General features: G+C 33.9%; 1 protein-coding gene across 2 annotated transcripts; it reads right to left on the minus strand.

Moving 5' to 3' along the window:
- Positions 1-725: 725 nt before the first annotated feature.
- Positions 726-19,906, minus strand: LOC140449811 (odorant receptor 85c-like). Of its 2 annotated transcripts, XM_072543166.1 has the most exons (5): positions 19,778-19,906; positions 15,019-15,120; positions 13,062-13,161; positions 5,499-5,657; positions 726-2,236 (listed from the first exon to the last, which is right to left on the minus strand). In XM_072543166.1, exons 1-5 carry the CDS (start codon positions 19,879-19,881, stop codon positions 2,138-2,140), a joined length of 564 nt encoding a protein of 187 aa, XP_072399267.1. In that variant the 5' UTR covers positions 19,882-19,906; the 3' UTR covers positions 726-2,137. The 2 variants fall into 2 exon arrangements, with proteins under 2 accessions (XP_072399267.1, XP_072399268.1); XM_072543167.1 differs by lacking the exon at positions 15,019-15,120 and having other exon boundaries at positions 19,778-19,905.
- Positions 19,907-21,589: the final 1,683 nt, after the last annotated feature.

Consider the following 21,589-nt stretch of genomic DNA (forward strand, 5'->3'; position numbering starts at 1 on the left):
TAAAAATTCCTTAGTCAGCTTAATTCTTCTCACTTGTTTAACAATTCTTACCTTGTATTAATTTCCAACAAGGTCTAGGTGTCGTAATTTTTTAAACATTCAGGCTTGTGTTAAACTGGGTCAATTGTTTTGTTTTTAATTTGAAATGTATACGTTAAACTGTGTCGAATTTATTCTTTATTAATTTGGAATATATAATAATTACTTAAATAATTATTACTCTTTACTAGGCTAATTACCTCTTAATTTTTCCTTCTTTATTTCCTTGCTGTTTACATTACAGCAGGGTTAAGGAACATTATAATTTTCTTCAGTAATCACTCCAGCATTTAGCAGTTCTTCGAAATATTCTTTCCATCTTTCACATATTTGCTCTTCGCTTACTATCAGGTTTACTTGCTTATTTTTTACATTCATCGTTCTTCCCTGGTACCCAGTTTTAATATATTTTACCTCTTTGTAGAAATTTTTTATTTTGTTTTTCGTTTTAGAGTAGTCTCTCGTCATTGTAGGATAAAGTCCATGTTTCAAAATCGATATTATTAAGTTATTATAAATGTTCAGCTTTAGTGCACAAAAATGAAAATAAGCTATAGCGTCGAAGACATTACTTTGAATTATACTAGGTATACACAGATTCACACATTGCTAGAATGTCAAATAATGTCAGAGGAGATTTATATTCTGAAATTCAGAGGGAACAAAAAGTAGAGAGCAACCGTGAAGAAGATGGATTAATGATGTAGAAGAAGACCTTAAGATTCTCAAGGTCAGAATATGGAGGATCAAAAGTTGCTATGAATCGACAGGAGTGGCGACTTATCCACGAGTAGGACTAGATCAATTGTCGAGCCAATTATGATGATTAAAACATTTCAATAAAATAAATTACATTTAGAAAGTATAATAATTTTATTTTTGTGGGAAACACTTTTTGGTAATTAATTGATTTAGTACAATCATTTTCATAATAGAAATAAGTGACTATCAAGTTTGACACGCCACATCTAGTCCTCCTCCTATTTCATGTGTCATGTAAATACTAAGACACTGGTTAAATTTGAAGTTTATTGCGTTAGTTTGTAGCCATATCAAAGAAGGCCATGGGCCATTAAAAAAATGGAAGAATTCAGTTGTGTAATGATAATGCTCGTAGTAGCTGAGAACTGGCTTTAGAATGTTCTTTTTAATGATACTAATCAATCTTATCGTCGTCGAGTACGCCCTCATCCTAAGGATAACGATATTTTGGCGACAAATCGAATAAATCACACATGCGACTTTAAGATTTACTGTCCCAATTAAATATTAGTAAGAATAAGATCAGAAGATGTGATAAAATCAAGTCCTATAAACCAGTTTTGGGTGAGTTACGTAAACAAACGGGATTTACGACTGATCACAACATAAACCTTCTCAGCCGTCAATGTGATCCGTCGTGAACGTGGGCGATAAAATGTGAGCGCGAATGAAAAAATTCGCGATTGAAGACTCCACCTCACATTTTATCAGTTGTGGAAGTTTACGTTACGGGAAGATCTCAGCAATCTCACTAACTGAGCGTGGTCGGTGAATAACGCATATTTAAGGTTTAAGCTTTGATATGTTGCGTGTCGCTTTGTCAGAACCTTTATTGTTGCTTTGTCAGAATGAAATCGAAAATTGAAGGAGAATTAGGAAAAAATCTGTTTTACGATAAATTTCTTAAACATAACAATGGAAAAAGTGGTGTGTGGGCGTCTTTTGAAATAATATAATTTGAATAAATTATTCAACATTGTGTGGAATAATAGAATTTGAAGGAGTTATTCAAGATTCTGCACGGCATATTCACTTTACAAAGATACTGCGATATGTTTACAATTAAATATTAATTTTTTTAACTATCTCTATCGCGAAACAAAACATTGGAAATTGGCATGGGTGAATTCGTAGTAGACTGAATTTGAAGATGAAATTTAAGTTGAGTATGTAAACAAATGTGACACATTTAAGCTGTATGACTATGCAAAAATTGACAACTGTATTTCTTCAAATAGCCAAAATATATGAGTGTCGTCATCTAAATTACAAGTATTATATAGTGTAGATAGCACCTATATCTAATCTTAGGTTCATGATATTCAATTTCTCTTCACTAAGGATCAGTGAGCGTATTATTTATCCAGAGCTTTTCCTTCTCAATATCGTTCAGTGTATTTAGAAACATGTAGTATGACAAGCTGCTTCTAAAAGTCTAAAAAAATATAAATTTTACAGTAATCAACTAATTGATATTGTATTAAATTTTAAGTATATAGCAATAAGAAGTGAATATAAAATTAAAAATAATTAGAGCTGGAGTGACACAAGAAAGCGTATTAGGCCCTGTCCTGTAATTTCTATATCCCTATATAACAATCATAGCTGTTAGTTGGTAATAGTAGTAAATAAGCTGCAAATATCACTAAAAAAATAATTTAATTATCCAGAAAATAGCAAACTAAAGTAATATAACTTATTTACACGAATATATTAGCTAACTGCCAGTTGTTACGGAATCTCACTATAACTGCCATCGAACAATACTGTTTTGCCGTTCTCTTCTTCTAAGTTAATTTGGGCACAATGTAGATGTAGTTGACTCTCTTTGCCGATAAAGGGTCTTCCTTTCTTCAGTTAGCACTCCAATGGGTAGCATCTCAGCTATGACGTATATTGCATCCTCAGATGCAATGTACAGAATGCGCTGGTTACTCTTAAAGAGCTCAGACTATATACTAATGTGACATTTTTTCGTGATTTGCTCATGCTCAGTGTTACTGTTTAACTGTGTTCATCCACTGGCAAATTCTCTCAAAGATGATAAACGTGAAATTTATTTCCTCAAGTGGCTTTGCGATGATTAAAACAGCCACGTTATCGGCGCATGCCACGAGCCTAGCATCACTTGGTAATTCCAGCTTTAGCAACCCATCATACATAATATTTCACAATAGAGGGCCTAGCACAGAGCCCTGTGATTTTATATTCCTCAGGACCAGACTTTGTGTCATAATTCAAAAGTCGATCAGTGAAGTAGGTAGTCAGTGTTCTCCTCAGATACGCCCTTACCTTCATTTCTGTTAAAGTTCGCATAGTTCGTAATTGGCAATATTAAAGGCTTTTTTGATGTTCAATGTGGCCACCAGACAATACTTCTTCGTACCCCTCTTCCATTTAGTCCCTGTGATCGCCTCCTTAGCTGTTTTAACAAAAAGACCAATCGCATCTAGTGTTGAGTATTCTTTTCGAAAACCATACAGATTGTGTATGTGTGTGTGTATATGTGTGTGTGTGTGTGTGTGTGTGTGTGTGTGTGCAGTAAAGGCTATGCAACTAAAAATTAAACGAAAATGGGAGCTTTCTTCAAAAAACAATAAGTAAAAATACATAAAATCCACGAGGATACTCGTGGTTCCTGTAGCTGGCTATATACCATGTATCACAAAAAATTTATTTAAAAATCCTTTATAAAAGGTACATAATTAAAATACCCTATCAAGCTACATCACAGAACGTTTTCGGAATTAATATTCCATCATCAGTGTTATTTAGATGTACATGTTTTGAGTTTTATGTAAATACTTGGGTAAAAATCTGTTAAATGTTGTTAAATTGAATTTAAGTTACATTATTTAAGCTTATACTAGGATGTTTAAGTTACAACAGAAATTGATCACATGGCAACATAAGATAACATTGAAGGTTGCTAGTCCTGAGACAAAGTATCTACGAGGATTATCAACTACTCAGTTGATAGCAACTGATTAAAATGACAATAATGATGATGATAGATTATTCTATCATCATCACTATTATAGTACATTTGACTTAATTACTTAATTTTCGACTTCAAAAAATTTACATTTTTTAATCGGAAGGTTTTACTGATAGACAGAGAGAGATATGGAGCAATAGAGATAGATGTAGAGAGAGATAAAAATAAAGAGAGATAAAGACACAGAGATAGAGATTAAGTTAGGTTAGGTTCAATATGACTGGGCACTTAACCACTCTTTCACTTGACCTAAGAGGTCTATTGTGGCTCGTCTCTAGGTAAAAGTTGTCCTTTCAGCCCAGCCTTTTTAACAAAATCTATTGTGGCATTTGATGACACTGCTACGAAGTCGTAGGGAACGAGTTAATATTGCTTAAATGTATTAGCCTTATCCTATTTAACTCTGGATAGTTGCACAGAACCTATTCCACCGCCTCGTCATCAGCCTGACAGAATCTACAATTCACACTTTCACTCAGTCCGATTTTATTTATGTGCCCCTTGGGGCGACAGTGTCCTGTTATTTTGATAACTCCTTGACGATAATTCGATAATACGATAATTCGCAGGTAATTCCTATTCATAACTTCTATATCTTTGATTACGTTTCATCCGTTTCACCCAGCCTGATATCGTTCTTGTAGTTATCCTTCTTGCTTCTTTATCTACAAGTTCTGAGCCTATAAATGTTCCTTTTGTCCCGCCCTTGTGAAGTAGGTTCGCTTTTTCGCTCCCTTCGATACCGGCATGTCCAATTATCTAGAGTAAACTTACTTTGATGCTTTTTTCGGTTCTAATCAGATTTTGAAGACAGTTCCAAACTAGCTTGGAGTTAATTCGTTTTGATTACAGAGCCTTTAATGCTGCCTAGCTATCCGATATAATTTTTTTAGATCTGTCTCTGCAGTTATTCTTTATTAGTTCCTGCAGGCATTTCTCTATAGCATACATTTCTGCTTGGAAGATATTGGAGTGATTACCTAGGCTTTCACCAAGGTTTAGTCTTGGTTTTCCATTATTTACTCCAGCTCCATCTACTTCATCGGTTATAGAGCTGACTCCTATTTTTTCCGTCCTGGAAAGACGACCATTTAGTATCATCTTGTACCATTTACAACTCTGGATAATTTTTTATTATCTCCCCAGATTTGATCCATGTATCCTTTCGCCCCGCTTCCTGGCGTCTTATCTCTTATCTTTCGCCACTCATATATGTAATGGAGGAAGGTTAAGTATGACCTCTATGGATGCGTTTGGGGTAGTCGACATCGCTCCTATTATATTAAGCACGCTTGTCGTTGAAGCTTATCCAGCTTCTTTTTGGTGGTCTTTTGTTAGCACTTAAAACACGATATTAGTGATCACACGTAACCATAGGTCTGACTACGGTCATATACAGTCAGTATATCTATTTAGGTTCCATACCTTATGATTTCCTAGAAGTCCTTCGACATATCCAAAGAGAAATTTCATTTTGGTTGGATATTTTTTCTAGATGGGCGTCCTATGGGCTTATCTAGTATTACTCCTAGATAGATTGAAGTATTTTTTATAATCCAAAAGCTCATTTTACTTAACTTATTTTCGACTTTTTTCATGTTACATTCGAGTTACATTTTTTAAAGAGAGGTTCTACTGATACAGAGAAAGAAAGAGGGAGATAAACAGATAGAGGGAAAAATAAACAGTTAACACTTACAGCAGCACATGTAGCAAAACTTAGTTCCAAAATTTTTCCTGCGCTCATTTTTGTACTCTTATTACCTCTCATAATTACCATTCGCAAAGCAAATCTTATTGATGGATTATTATGCTCATACCAATTTATAGAGAAACATTTATAACTCAATTTATCAGCCTAAAAGTAAAAAAAAATATATAAAATATTAAAAGTTTAAATATTACATTCAACTAAATGACACTAGATTTTACTTATAGGGTGTGTGCTCAAACAGAAAAAGTAAATTCCTATTCAATAGGGAATACTAAACAATCATACCTAAATAAGTCATATTTTGAAAATCATTCACGGTCATATTTACAACAAATGTGAAAAGACCATATGCAATACACAGTTAAGATTTAGGAATAAATTATTGATACAGGGATGCCAGGTTATGCCCACAAAGAGGTCTGCGTGTTTTATAGATTCCGAGAAGGTTTTTACCTTCTCGGAATCCATATATACTATCCAACATGCTTTCTGTTCTGTTCTGTTCTTAACTTATAGATAAGTTAAGAAAATAATATCTAGACGAATGAGATATAGAAATAATACTAAGCTAAAGCTGGTTCCAGAACGTAAAAATTACAATAGGGAGAAGTCAAATAGGATGTGGAATGCAAGATGTAACCTCTATTGTTTAACTTACCATCTAAAGAAAACTAACAAGAAGCTTTATATAAAAAAACCAGTGATTTTGCCCGTCACCATGTGACGGGGGATCCAATCCACTGCCATTTACAGTCACTCCACTTAATATTTTCTGACTTCCTCCTATTTAAGGCTAGGAAGATAACAAGATGATATTTTAGTCTGTTTCACAACGTTCATAACCACTTTTGGAGAATCGTTTTTGCGTAAAGTCGTCTTATGAAATCGATCTTCGTACAAAAACCAGCGTGTTTCTAGTTTGGTAATTCATTTGTTGGAAAAGCTCGAGTTTTATATTATATTTTTTACCCATCAATAAATTTTCAGCCCATATTTTAAAATTTTTAAAATAATAAACTTCTTGCATGAAGATACCTCCAGATAAATATTGTCCTTTCTGATAGATAGTTATCTGGAGGATAGACATTTATTCGTAGAACAAAATCTATTCGTCTTTTTTAGTTTATTCATGTCAGTTGGTAGTTCAGATTTTTTCGCTAGATGGCGCTAGGTGCTTCAATCTAAACTAACATAAAACTTTAAATTGTTTTGTTTATTAAATCTTATCTTAAAATAACAGCAATCAACATTTTTGTCAATTTTGGGAAAAGTTCATATTATTAATAATCTCCAGATTTAGCTATACGGCTCGCACTTCATCTAAGGGGAAAATTCACTCATCCCAGATACCTACGGTATCAAAAGGATTGAGGTCTGGTGGGACTCTTTCCGTGTTATCGAGCCCTAGGTGACTTGGTATGCTAGAGTATCTCCCAGAAATTTTCGTATTATTTTTTGCGTATTGTTTTCGTAATTATTATTAAAATTATTATTATATTAATCATATTATTATTTATAATATGTAATTAATATTATTAGTATTATTAATTAAACGCATTGTTTCAAGAACAAAATACGATTGACTCAGTAGATTGAAATGTCAGTTGGTAGTTCAGATTTCTTTCCTAATTAGAGCTAGGAGTTATCTTATCGGACAAACAGGGTGACTTGTCGTCCAAGCCTTTTATATAGATAGATAGATACGAAGATAGTACTGTTTCCGGTAAAGTTACAAATTATATACGAATGTTATACTGTACTTGTAGAAACAATACATTGGAAGACTTGTATAAAATTTGAAACTGTGTAGCCAACAAGAGAAGAAAGAAGACTCAACAACGTGTATAAATACTCATAGGCTTATGACTCCTGTATCATGTTGGCCTCTACATTTTAGCCTACTTTAATTTGTCTTGGCTAAAATACTTTTACCTTTTCTATCGACTTTGTCAAAATTTTTTTCTTACACCGAATTGCTATAAGGTTTCCGAGGGTAGGCTGATCATCATCATCAACCACAACAGCTATTCCATCCATCGTCAAATGTAAGCTTCCCTTAGTTGTGTTTATTCATTTGTTTGTTGTTTTTTGCATAAATTCGTGACCAGCCATTCGCTTGATGCCATGTCTTATATTCTTCCTATGTGTTCTGCCCAGTTCCATTTTAACATGACAATCTTTTGGATTGCATCTGTAACTTTGGTTCGTCTTCGTACTTCTTCATTGGACTTGCGATCGCTGAGCTTAATGTTGAACATTCTCCATTCTCTATTCCATAGCTCTCTGAGTCACTTGGAGTTTATGGACTGTTGTTTTTAAAAGCCCATGTTTCAGTGTCATAAGTCAGTACCGGCAGCACATACTGATTTGCTAAGTTTTTGCCTTTAAGGTATTTGGTAAGTTTGATTTACATACTGTTTGTAATCTTCCGAATGCTGTCCATATTAAGAAACATCTATTATTTAAGTCAGCCTTTAAGTTAAGTTTTGTTAATTCGATTTTGTGTCCTAAGTAGGTATATATATATGACTCAACCTTTTTGTATTTAGACCTAACAGCAACATCATCGGCCAATCTCAGGTGATTCAGGTTTTAGCCTTCTATCGTCACTCCTTTATTTCCTCATTCTAAAGTTCGGAACGTATCTTCTAGAACTAAAGTAAATAGCTTGTGTGAGATAGAATCTCCTTGTCTAACTCCTCACTGTGGTTTAATCTTTTCTGTTTGTCCTACTGTTTTTACTTGTGATGTTGCAATATGATATATATACTTAATGATTTTTGTATATCGGTCATCAACTCTATTGTTGTTTAAGGCGTTAAGGATGGCCCAAATTTCAATGGAGTCAAATTCCTTCTCTTAATATACCATACCATAGTATCTAGAGTATTATATTAGTGTTCTTATTACTTGTATATGATCTATGATGCTATAACCTTTTCTAAATCCTGCATGCTCCCGAGGCTGATAAATGTACAGTGGTCTAGTTAGTTGTAATGTAATTATTTTCACAAACAGTTTATACAAGACCGATAACAAGCTAATGGGTCTATAGTTTTGTAATTTATATTTATTTCACTTTTTAGATATCAGCATTATAAGAGCATTTAACCAAGCTGTAGGTACTTCATTTATTCCTATACATTTATTAAAAGAAATTTTTAACATTTTTATGATGTGTTGTTCACCGTACCATTTCTAATACCATATTATTTCTAATACTATTCTGTCTTCACCTGGAGCTTTTTTATTTCGCATAGTGCTCATTGCGTTTGTTTTTCGTCCTGTGTTATATCTGGTATATCTTCAAATCCAACATTTTTTACTATTTTTCGGTGTTTTTTGTCTGTACCTGGTGGTATTTAACCACGCAGAAGAAAGTGAAGTTAGACTACGTTAGTTTGTTCCGAAAACTATCATGAATATTACAAGAAAAAAATGCATCCAGAAAATGAAAAAGGTACTCATTACCATCTTTGGTTCGAAAATACGTTGTGGATCCTGGCCTTCTCTAAGATTCGTTGTCATTCTGTTTGGTTTCTGACTACAATTGGCCTCTGCTTCTTCTTCCTACAGGTGTTCCTGTGGTTAACTTTTTAGCAGGGTATTGTGTGTTAGGAAGAAAGGCTTTAGAAAAAGGTACTGCGTAGCATAAATATTAGAATAAGGTTAAAGCTAAAACTGCAGAAAGGCTACGTGTTCTCTTGATGGTTTGTGTAATGAATCTTCTTCTTCATATGCCATCTTCTTCTCATACACGAACGTTAGAAATAGGACCTTTAGTGTATAGGATTTCTTATTGTTTGGAAGGTTCAGCCTCTAAGGACTCTGGAAAATTTTCTTTGGTTAGAAAATCTCAGAGGAATTTGTGTAATGTAGTATTTACGAGTGTATTGTATTTCTTCTTGTAATCTATTGTCGGGGGATGGATTGGATTGGTTTAGAGAGGATGTGTTGATTCGATTGTTTTGTTTGGTCTGTATGCTTTCTATTATGGAGTTGATGTACTGTTTTGTTAGTTGTGGTTGTTTTATGTAGAATTCCTTGATTGCCTGCGTCCATTATTTTTCTGTCCGTGGTTCGTTTCCATCGATGGTGATTGACATTTGTGAGAATTGTGAGGTAGTGGATTGGTTGTCGTCTTCTATACTAAATTGTATTGTATTGTGTAGATTTGTTGGCATATGTATTGTGTAGAATTTTGTATTTGCAGAATTGTGAAATATAAGTGTATGTAATTGTAAATATTTGAAAATGTAAAATGTAAGTATATGTACACATCCGTACACACGTACTCCCACAAATTTTTTCCTCTTTCATTGACGCAAGCTATAGGAGATAGCAGGCCTACGATGATATAAAACATCGTACGCCACAAGAGAGAATTAAGTTCCGCTAGAGTGCTGATCTAGTGGGAACTCCACCGGACTCCTGGTTATTGACTGGAAGCCAACCGTCCGGAGTTCCGTCAGAGTGTTAATCTGATAACAATTCTACTGTCACTGGGGTATTGACTCAAGGCCAACCGCTTCTGCTAAAGTGTTGATCTAGTGGCAGTTGCGTGCCCGGTTCTGTAGTATTGATCTGAGATATACCTGTTCTTTCCCGTGGCTAAGTATTGATTGGTCGCTTTTCGCTCGTCGCCGGACCGAGTGTTAATCGGTTCGTTCCATCTCTATTTCTCTGACCGGTCCTTTTCTGTCCTCGCCGAGTGTGTATTAATACAGCGAGACTGCTGTTTCAATTTTATGACATTATTTGTATTTCATTTTCGCAGGTATTAAATAGTGGATCGTTGGGCCATGTGTCCATGTCATAGACGCAAGATTGGCAGTTTAATATTATTGGTTTAAATATAACGTTATTTTGTTATTTATTTGTTCCAATTATTTTAATTTAAACCTTCTTTTACTGAGTCTGTTGTCTAAAAGAGCTACCCGCCACAAACTGTAAAATTTAAGTGTCGTTATTTGATTATGTGTGTGTGTGTTGGGTGGTAGTTTTGTGAGTGTATTGTACCTTTATCTGTAATTTAAGTGAGCAATCGCGCAGTTCGATGGGATGATGGGTCGAGGATCTCCTAGTTCAGCACCAAGTGTCAATATTTTGCAGTACTAAGTGGGCCCAAAGACTATCAACCAGCTGGTGCCACGCCCGTGCGTATCGATACAGAGTAGGTTGGTTTGGTACCTCTTACTAAACCTCCATTCGATCAATTCTGCATCTAATGTCTATTCCACGCGATTAGATTCACGAATCGTCTCACAAATCGTTAACCCTTCCATGTTAGTATTGTATCAATGGCGATTAATTCGTTCGTTTTGATTCAATTACTTCAAAGTATTGAACAAACGAATCCCGCTAGTTCATAACGATCCAATCGTACGGTGACAAAAATCTATTGATCGAACCACAACAAAATCGCACAGCCAATACTATCATTTTACTTTCGGTCCTCGGTTGTTCCTCACTTGCGAGGAAGACCGATATATGCCAAGCGGCTGAAGATTTCGTTCATTTAAATGATTGAAAAATTAGAATACTACATATTGAATTAAGTATTGCGTGCAAGGCAGCGACTTAGCTACAGACTGAGAGTATTGGAATTGGAAAATATTCTATCGAGCCCAAGCGATTGCTTTTGCTTGTGTTGTTAATAGTTTTTAGGTAGTTAAGAAATTGGGTAGGTAATTAAATCTAAGCCCTATTTACACTAACATAAACGTATGAAGGACAATGAAGGTGAATACACATATCAAAATGAAATACGGTGAGCAATACTACCGGTTTTCAGTCGATTCAGCTCAATCAATCGGTCAGTTGTTATTTGTTTTAGATGGCAAAGAAAAGTATTGAAACAAACGAACGAGTGAAATGATTCGATCGTTTTCAGATTCGGTCACTGATTGATTCGGTACTTGTAAAATGAACGATTGACACAACATTATATCCATGTATACAGAAAGGCACCCAGCCGCAGAACTGTGTATGATCGGAGTAGGATCGAAAGACTGTGTAGATGTGTCTTGGGCTTTAGACTTAGTTGTTAGTGTTGTTACCCACGTGCATATTAAAGCAATTTAAACATGTAATATTTAATGCTTGCATCCACACTAGTCGGAATTTCTATTTTGGGGAGTTCTTCTTTTAGTGTGACCTGCTCTTTTGATGTTGGGAGTCTGATACTTTCAATTTGATTAGTCTGTCTAATTTAGTTGAAGCTGCGAGTTTCTTTAGTTTAATTCTAAACCTTCCTACAAATGAATATTTAAAATATATTTGTAAATATTTAAAAATGGGAACAGATAAGAAAGTTTTGAACGTTATTAAAATTAGAGAGTTTTAATATAAGCGAATGTTATAACTAGCTTTAAATATTAATGCAAGGGAGAATAAAGGGGCGAAATGAAAGAAGAACATGCAATAAAATTAGAAAATTGAATTAGAAAAACATGAGAAACTTTATGAGAGGCGAACGTTATAACTTGCTTCAAATATTAATGCAAGGGAGAATAAAGGGAAGAACGGAAAGAAGTTCCGCTGACCTGTTTAGAGCAGCATCAACAAAAATACCAATTGCTATTGTTACAATAAATATGACTCATGTCTAAACTGTAAACATGTTTTTCTAATAAGTATTTTGTCTAGTAGTTTCCCCTACGATATATCCTGTCTTCTTTCCATGCTGTTCGAGAGAGTTCAAGAAAGGTCACCGTTCGCTTCGAGGGATCTCTGGAATAACGTCTATTTAATATTTATATAGAGGAAATTTTCATTGTAAGAGTTAGTCTGAAAAAAATAATTGTATCGAGTCGAGTTTGAATTGTAACGCGGAAATAAATTATATAAATTAGAATAGTGTAAATAGTGTAAAATAAATTAAGTGTAATCTTGTTTATAAATTAAATAAAGACTCTAATAAACTAAGTGTTAGAACATTTTATAATAAATAAAGATAATTTTTCGACTGTTCTAACAACCATTCAAATTTCGTCATTTTGTGTCATGTGGAACAATTTCACCCAATCATGTCAACATTAGACTGATAATTGCATTCAGTGCAATTTTCAATCCCTATGACAACACGATCGAGTTTGACACTTCATCCAAATAAATTTCAAAATGTCACGTTTCGGCAATGAGAATGTTCAAAGTATAAATGCGCTAATCAAAGAAAAAATTCCCAGAAATACAACTTACAGTCACAAATATATTTGGGGAATATTCATGGAATTCGAATTATCGAAAAATTATCCGCCGAATATCCCTCGGACATTGATGAATGCCTCATAATTTCATGACAAATTTCTCAAGCTCGTTGCTTGGTAACAGCACTCAGCCTTCGGCTTCGTGCTGTTACCAAGGAACGAGCTTTCGATTGTCATTAAATTATCTCGTCTGTTATCAATGTCCTAGGGATATTACTACTGATAATAAATTAGATTTATAATAATAGTTCACTATCATGATTGCTAACATTCTTAAAGGAGATAGCATATAAATGGTTACAATGGAGTGATGCTTAACAGATAATAATGTTTTACTTACCTCACTTATCAAAATCTGGCCAGTTACACAAAACAACAAAAATTCAAAAAGTGCTCCCGCTAAATAAAAAAAAGTTTTTATGATTTCTGTTGAGTTCTGACTAAAAATTAAAATATGTTAACATATTGTATATATATTATTGTGATATTTAAAGTCTTGGTGCGCCAAGCAATAATTAGCTAATTAATTTTTTTGATTAATTAAAATTATTTAAATGATATGATTATGACTCTATCACAATTTTTAATTCTTTTATCTCAGTGTTAAATTCGTGCTTCAATATCTCTGCTATTACATGTGAAAGGTAAGGTCCAAAGAATACCGGAATAATAAAAAGCACATATGATCTAACACTATATATTGAAATAAAAATAATGAAATAAATTCACACTCAAAAGTTTTCAATAAACAAATCTCATATAATGATTCTCAAAATTTTGTTCTACGTACGTGAACAATCAAAATTAATGGTACAAACAATATTAATTGGAATCTCAAAATCCCAAACTATTCAAACTCTCCTAATCAAAATATTTATATCCTTTCTAAATTAAGTGTAAAAATTGTGTTATCAATGAAAGAAAAAACTGCAGAAAACAAAAATATCTCTCTCTGATGATGAGTGGTCCAAATCCTTGTTCCTTGTAGACTATATTTTCTCCTCTCAAACGCTCCCTATGTAATCAGCAATCTTACAACAGATTGTTGCAAGTATATCGTCCTTAATGATCTCCTTCAAAAGCACAAATCATTCAAATTATGATAGCCTTTCTCCTCTCGATAAACTGAATCTCTCGTTGGCCCGAGTGAAAAATGACTCTTGGAATATCTTCTCTTTACGATAAACTGAATCTCTAACACTAACACACTAACTCCACAAAAACTCACTAACATTCAACACTACTGCTTGCTACTTCTCGGGAACCGCCAGAGAACAATCACTGTTCGTCTTACAGACTTGGAAAACCAACTGATTATCTTTTCTCTCTCCTAAATCTAGCTAAACTTTCATTCCTACATACCTATCCCACCTTTTTCAATCTCCGCCAATCAAAACTCGTCACAATTCCCCCATTTTTTCATTTCGATAACAAACAAATTTTTACCTATAATTATAAAATTTCCTAAAACTTATTTACAAATAATATTTTTCTATAATTCTTAAAAACTAACAAAAACCTCTTTCTAAAATCTCTTCTATTGTCTCTAATCACTGCATTAATGTTTTTGGAAAACCCGGTTCAATTGTCTTTGGATTTCACTTAAAATTATGCGGGTCACTCAAGTATAACAAAGAAATAATTTATGTATAGCTTACATTTTGTTTAGTACAGGTAATCCAAGAATTTAATAACTTTCCTTCTTCGAAATGTTTGTTGGTTATTATCCTACTTATCTGAGTAATTTTAATGTTTTTGAACTTTGAAATATTTTAATCAACCCAATATTTTTCTCGATTTTACATATCATAACAACTGGCTATAACTTCTCTTGTGCCCTTCTCCATTGTCCTACTTTCGTAGTTTTCAGGTCGTCTTCCACGTGATCCAACCATCTCGTTCTGGGTCTTTCTTTTTCGTCTTCCTATCGGTTCTCATTGTAATATTTTCTTTGTTGATTTTATATCTTACTGTCTCTGGACATGTCCCAGCTATGACAGTCTTTGACTTTTAACAAATCTTACAATATCGTGCCCGTCATTTAATTTTATTCTATAAAATAACTAATAACTAAAAAACGTAACTAATAAATTCGTTCCGCCGTTTCTACTGATTCTCCATGTGTCGTCTTCCTATTGATGATTCTTAAGCTATCGCTAATTTTGACAGCCTTTATTTTCGTAAAGATCAAAAGGTCCTTTTTGATTTTTTTAAGAGATTAATAAACTTAATAATGCTTTATTTTAAATAAATGATATTTAATAATAATAGTTTAAAAATATAAAATATATACTTACAATGAAGTTAGGATAAATGGCTCGATACAGAAAGTACTCATTATTACAACGAAATATAATATAAGTGGTGTAGAAAAAGTGTCATTTATTTCATCTACAAACCTAAAAATAAGGTAATAATAAACAACTACATCATTTGACCGTGTTTATATTTAAGTGCATAAAATGTGTTAGATAAAATAAGCATCATTTTAATACAATCCAAATCCATTGGCTAAAGAAGATTGCCAACGAGCTAAATTATATTATTCTCCACAAAACTTTCTGTAGTAGGTATATCTTCATTGCGAAGACATACACTTTAGGTGTATAAGTAAGAGGGAAAAGGTGTTTTGGGTATAAAATATAATTATGTGTTTTTTTACAGAAGCCAACATGTGATATCGAAAAATATTGAAGTAGTTTTGAAACAAGGTATCAAATAATACCAATTAAAGATAGCATACCCAATTGAAGTAGATACCGACTACATAACTTTAAAATTGTAGACGTCAGGAGATGATATTTAAGTTGATCCTGGTGATAGATGATATATAAAATGGTCAAATGCATTGTTAAACTCAATTGGTATAAAAATATATAAATTGCACAAAAACAGAAAAATGAAAAATTTATTTCAATTCACTAAAAGGCTTCTCATTTATTAGAATATTTCATTAACATGGAAAATCTTAGCAGGCATATTTACGAACTGCCTAAGATCACTGCATTTTCATTCATAAGAAAAGACGATATCAAAAACTACAGACCTATAAGTCTACTACCAATCTACTACAAGATATTCATAAAGATCAATCAACAACAGATTAACAAATGCATTAGTTGCTGCATAGCCAAGAGAGCAAGCTGGCTTCAGAAGTGAATTCAGTACCCTGGATCATATCCATACGCTTCGAGAACTAATGAGTACCTATAGCTAAAGAATATGAAATACCGCTAGCATTAATCTTCATAGATTTCGAGAAAGCTTTTGATTCTATATATCCCAATGCAATAGAAGTTTTGACCAACCAAGACACTGACAAAGCGTACATAGAGACTTCAGCAAATATATACAGACAAGCAAAAGCTTAGGTAAACATTTATGAAAACACCTCAAAATTTCCCACTACCATCAAAGGCGTCCGACAAGGAGGCGCAATATCACCAAAGCTCTGCAACTCTAGAAAATATATTCAGCAAAATAAATTGCTAGAACACAGCTCTCTCAAGCTCTAATAAAGAATACCTCACCCATCTAAGGTTTGCACATAACATCGTTCTGATTTCTAATAATCCTCCAGAACTACAAGAACTTATAAATAATGTAAATGCTGCTAGCCTTGCTTACTGTCATAAATAAAACTTTTGCGACCATCATACTGAAAAGAATAACAAACAAGGTTGAGTTTCGAGCTAATCAAGCAGGCTTTAGGCCAGAATCCTCCTGCATAGACCACATTAATACTGTGAGGGTAATAATGGAACAATCGGTTGAATGGAACACACCCCTATACATGGTTTTTGTTTATTTTGAACGTGCCTTTGATAGCTTGTCTCACGCTGCTCTATGGAAAATTTTAGAGCTAAGAAACATCCCGCAAAAAATAATTTCTATTAAAAAGTCACTATATACTGATGCGAAATGCAGCGTGACACACAATGGGATCAACAGTGACGAATTCAACGTACTTACTGGAGTTAGACAGGGATGCGTGCTTTCTCCGTTTCTTTTTAACATAACTATAGACTATGTTCTCTCCAAACTAGACTCCGACACAAGAGGGATACAATGGACGTTAACCACACGCCTAAGCGATCTAGAATACGCGGACGATATCTGTCTATTAGGTCAAAGGTTCCAAGATCTGGCTTACCAATTGGAAACACTTTCCACTGAAGCCAATAAAATAGGTTTGAAAATCAATATTAGTAAAACCAAGTCCATGAGAATAAATGCAAGGAAAAACACGCTATTTACTATCGACAATATGTAGATTGAAAATGTGGAAAACTTTACGTATCTTGGAAGTGTCATAACAGAAAACGGAGGTACAGAAGACGATATTCGTATGAGGATACGAAAAAAGCCCAACAAGCTTTCAGCACGCTCAACCCTGTTTGGAAATCTGGTGAGTATACTACAAGGACAAAGATCTGAATATTCCGATCAAATGTCATGTCTGTTCTACTCTACGGATGTGAAACCTGGAAAGTGACAAACACCCTCACAGACAAACTGCAGGTCTTTGTTAACAAATGTCTACGAAGAATTGTTCGTATATTCTGGCCTAACACCATCAGAAACGAAGATCTGCTACACCTGACCGAACAAAAGAGGGTACAAAATGAAATTAAGTCCAGAAAGTGGGGTTGGATCGGTCACACACTCCGAAAAAATAGTTGCAGTATCGTAAAGACTGCCCTAGAGTGGAATCCCCAAGGGAAAAGGAAAAGAGGTCGCTCAGTACAAACTTGGAGAAGATCCATCATGGACGAGATAAGAGGCCAAGGAAAGTCTTGGAATGAGGTGAAGGCCTTAGCGCAAAATAGAATCCGATGGCGCGTTTTCACTGAAGCTCTATGCTCCACTTAGGAGTTCAAGAACCTTGTATATATAAATGCTGCTAGCAACGAAGTTGACCTAAAAATTTGACAAAAACAAAAACTATGTACAACGAGCTAGTGGATGTCCAAGATGTAATAATAAACAACACTGCACTTAAGACAGTGGACGAGTATGTATACCTGAGACAATTAATACATAAATCTGGCTCCTTACTCCCAGAAATAAACAGCAGAATGAAACTGGCTTAGGCATCTTTTGGTAGAAATGTAGTATTCAAATCAAAGATGCCACTCAACCTGAAGAAAAAAGCATTCGATCAGTGTATACTACCAATCATGACATACGGCTGCAAAACTTGGACACTAAAGAAAAAGATAATAGCAAAACTGTATGTCGCTCAAAGGTCAATGGAGCGAACAAAGATAGATCCAAAAAGAATGGAATGGATCAGACAGAAAACCAAGATCACTGATGTAATCAACAAAATTAAATCTTTAAAATGGCAGTGGCCAGGACCTTTAGAGAGAAGAACTGACAATAGATGTTCCAATGGACCACTGTGGTATCCAAGAGACATTTAGAGACCAAGAAGACGTCCAAATTTAAGATAGGACTATGACAAAAGGAAAGAAGCCGGTTTTGGCATCTTTCCTTTTTGGAAAAAGAGAATATTTGACAATCGTAGACAGAAATGAAGGACGCACAATAAACGGTAGAATACACTGAGGAGGAAAATGATGAAAAATCTTTAAAGAACCATAAATTCATTTTTTTTATTTTAAAAATTTAATAAAAAGATAAAAACAATATTTAGTAGGATGTATTATCTACGCGAAGCATTTGCTTCGTTTTCAATATTGTTTGAAGGTCTAAAGAATCCTAAGCCCAACGTTATTTCTTTCCTAGAAAACAATTTGGTAGTGGAAGTAAGAGGGAGATAGCTTGTGACTAAATATAAACACAAATAAAACAAAAGTAATGGCTGTTACACGTGCACCAAATGTCGACATTAATATTTATGTCTATAACAAACATATAGAACCAGTACAAAGATTCCAGTATCTTGGTTGCTGGATAACAAACGATCTTGACCACGAGGTCGAAATACGTGCTCGTATAGAATATGCTAGTTCCGCATTTCAACGAATGAAAAAATTCCTAATAAACTCTACGTTATCGTTGGATATCCGATATAAAATTTGTAAAAACGTTTATTTATTCCATATTACTATACGGAGTGGAAACATGGACTCTCGGAATTACAAGTATGAGGCGTATAGAAGCCTTTGCGATGTGGGTTTTTCGAAGGATGCTGAAGATCTCACGTGACCAACAACGAGGTGCTAAGAAGAATGGGTACTGAGAGAGAACTCCTAAATATTGTAAAAAACAGAAAAACGAGTTATCTAGGACATATTTACAGAGGAGAAAAATACAACTTCCTACGACTTATAATGGAAGGGAAAGTGGAAGGAAGAAGAGGTCCAGGAAGAAGAAAATGCTCCTGGTTGAAGAATGTAAGAGACTGGACAGGCATGGACACACATTCGATACTAAGAATAGCTCAAGATAGAGAGCAATTTGCTGTAGTTATAGCCAACCTTCAGTAATGGGGAAGGCACCTTAAGAAAAAGTGGAAGTACAATGATATGGAGCGGTTTTTTTGGAAACACATACAGATCTTGTAATGCTAGAGAGAGGTAGTCTTAATGCTGATAGGTACATTAGGGAATGTTTAGAAGAACATGTGGTACCTTATATGTATTTTGTAGGAGAAAATTTTGTCTTAATGCACGATAATGCACATAGCCAGGATGACAATGCAATACTTTACAGATTTTGGTATTCGGGTACTTCCCTGGCCTCCAAGAAGTCCAGACCTTACCCCATAGAGCATTCGTGGGACAACGTAAAAAGAGTAATGGGAGAAAATTATGGATGGAAGGTTTAACTCTGTTAAAATAAACTACACTAAACACTAACATATTTTATGGTTTTTAATCGAATATCCAATAAAAAATTAATTGAATTTAGGTTTTTCTAATATTTTTTAATTTTGCTGAAAATAACCCTAGTGTCCGGTTAATCTTGCGAGGCAGTGCATTTTTTATATTTATAAAAATGAAAGTAACTCCGTTATAAATTAATCAATAAATAAAGAACCTGCAAGTTCTTAAAACAAACAAAAAAGAGAAAAAAAAGTGTACTTACCTTAGTACTCGGTCATGATGTTTGATCCATTCCTTTATCTTTAACTTAATCCTATTTTCCGTATAATTTTTAAAAACATATATTCTCCAATTGATAATTTTCATTTGGACATAAATTAAAATGACAAGACTAACATAAAAAGCATCAAAACAAACAATCGGGATCGCTATGCCAAATAAAAATGAAACTACTTGAAAAAAAATTGTATAACGAAGTTTAAAATCGTACAACTCAAAGAGCTGTACTCCGTGCATCAAAGGCAGAAGGAAACATGTTACAGCGATTGCAACTACACTATAAAAAAGTGTAAGAAAATATTCTAAGTAGCGTAGTGTTAAGACGAGGGTGCTTTTTAAATTATCGGTTTTTATATCTTCTATGGCCCACAATTTTTCTGTAGCATATAGAAACTTACGGATTTGTGATCGTTTATTGTATAAGAATATCAGTTTTAGCGTTCCCTGTAAAAAGCAATAATGTAAATTTACCGAATAATTGTGTAACAAAATAGTGATCAGAATTGCTCAATAGGTTTATACAGGGTGAGTCATGAGGAACTTTACATACTTCTACCATATGTAGAGTCCCTCAGGGAGCATATCATGTGGCCACTAAAAAATGTCAACTCTTCTTTATTAATTAACAGGGTGATTTGTGTAATTGACCATTTATTTCATTTTACTGTAGTGTTTATACGGCTCATTTGATTTTTTTAATTTTTGCATGATACAGTACACTACTATCAAGCATTCGACTGGTATTAGCTAAACTAAAAAATTCCAGGACTGGCTTTGGAAAAATTAATTTAGGGATTCGTATTAAATATTACACCCTGTATATATATTTTTTTTAAAATGCAATAAGTGATTTTCAAACTACATAAATAGCCAATGAAAACGACATATGCGACAATGTTGTCGCACTTTTATTAAATTTTTAGTGAACGATCAAATCTTACCAAAAATAGAACAACCATAATGAAGTATTAAATTATAAGGTAATTAATTTAAACAAATGTTATAAATTTCAAACATTTTAATTTAAATGATAAACTGAGTCACTGCACAACAAAAAACAGTAACTACTAACAATAACGAAGAACAATTTAAAAAAAAACTAAAAATATGTACATAGTTATGATAAACCCATAAATTAGAACTGGAAAAGATACAATAATGGTAACAAAATAAAAATAATTCAAAATAGATTTTCGAAATGGAACCCTGCAGCCTGTACACATTTTTGTTGCCGAATTGTTAACTGACGTATTGAATTACGGATACTCTGGGGATCGTTTCTAATAGTATTACAACAATGTATAATTCTATCAATTAATTGTTGTCGGTTATTAATATTCACTGCGTAAACTAGTTGCTTGAGGATCTTCGTAGTAGATGAGTTGCTTCGTAGGATTGTAATCAGGGGATCTTGAAGGCCACGAAATAGGACCTGCACGTCCTATCTACCTGTTGCCATAAACATTATTGAGATGTTGTCTCACTGCCAGTAAAAAGTGTGGAGGTGCCCCATCATGCTGAAAATACATCCCTCGGATAGCAACGTTCGCGTTGGCAAGCAAATTCGGCAAAATATTTTGTAGAAAGTTCAAATAGACCTGCCCTGTTAAAGGACCATCAAAAAGTGAGGACCTACTAATTGGTTATTTATGACACCAATCCACACGTTAACCGAAAACCTTAACTGAGAACGACGTTCTCGAATAGCATGGGGATTTTCTTCTGCCCACACATGTGAATTTCGTGAATTATTTATCCCGTCTCTGGTAAATTGGGCTTCATCTGTAAATAGTGT

This window comes from Diabrotica undecimpunctata, chromosome 9 (genome assembly GCF_040954645.1).
Source record: "Diabrotica undecimpunctata isolate CICGRU chromosome 9, icDiaUnde3, whole genome shotgun sequence".
Lineage (NCBI taxonomy): Eukaryota > Metazoa > Arthropoda > Insecta > Coleoptera > Chrysomelidae > Diabrotica > Diabrotica undecimpunctata.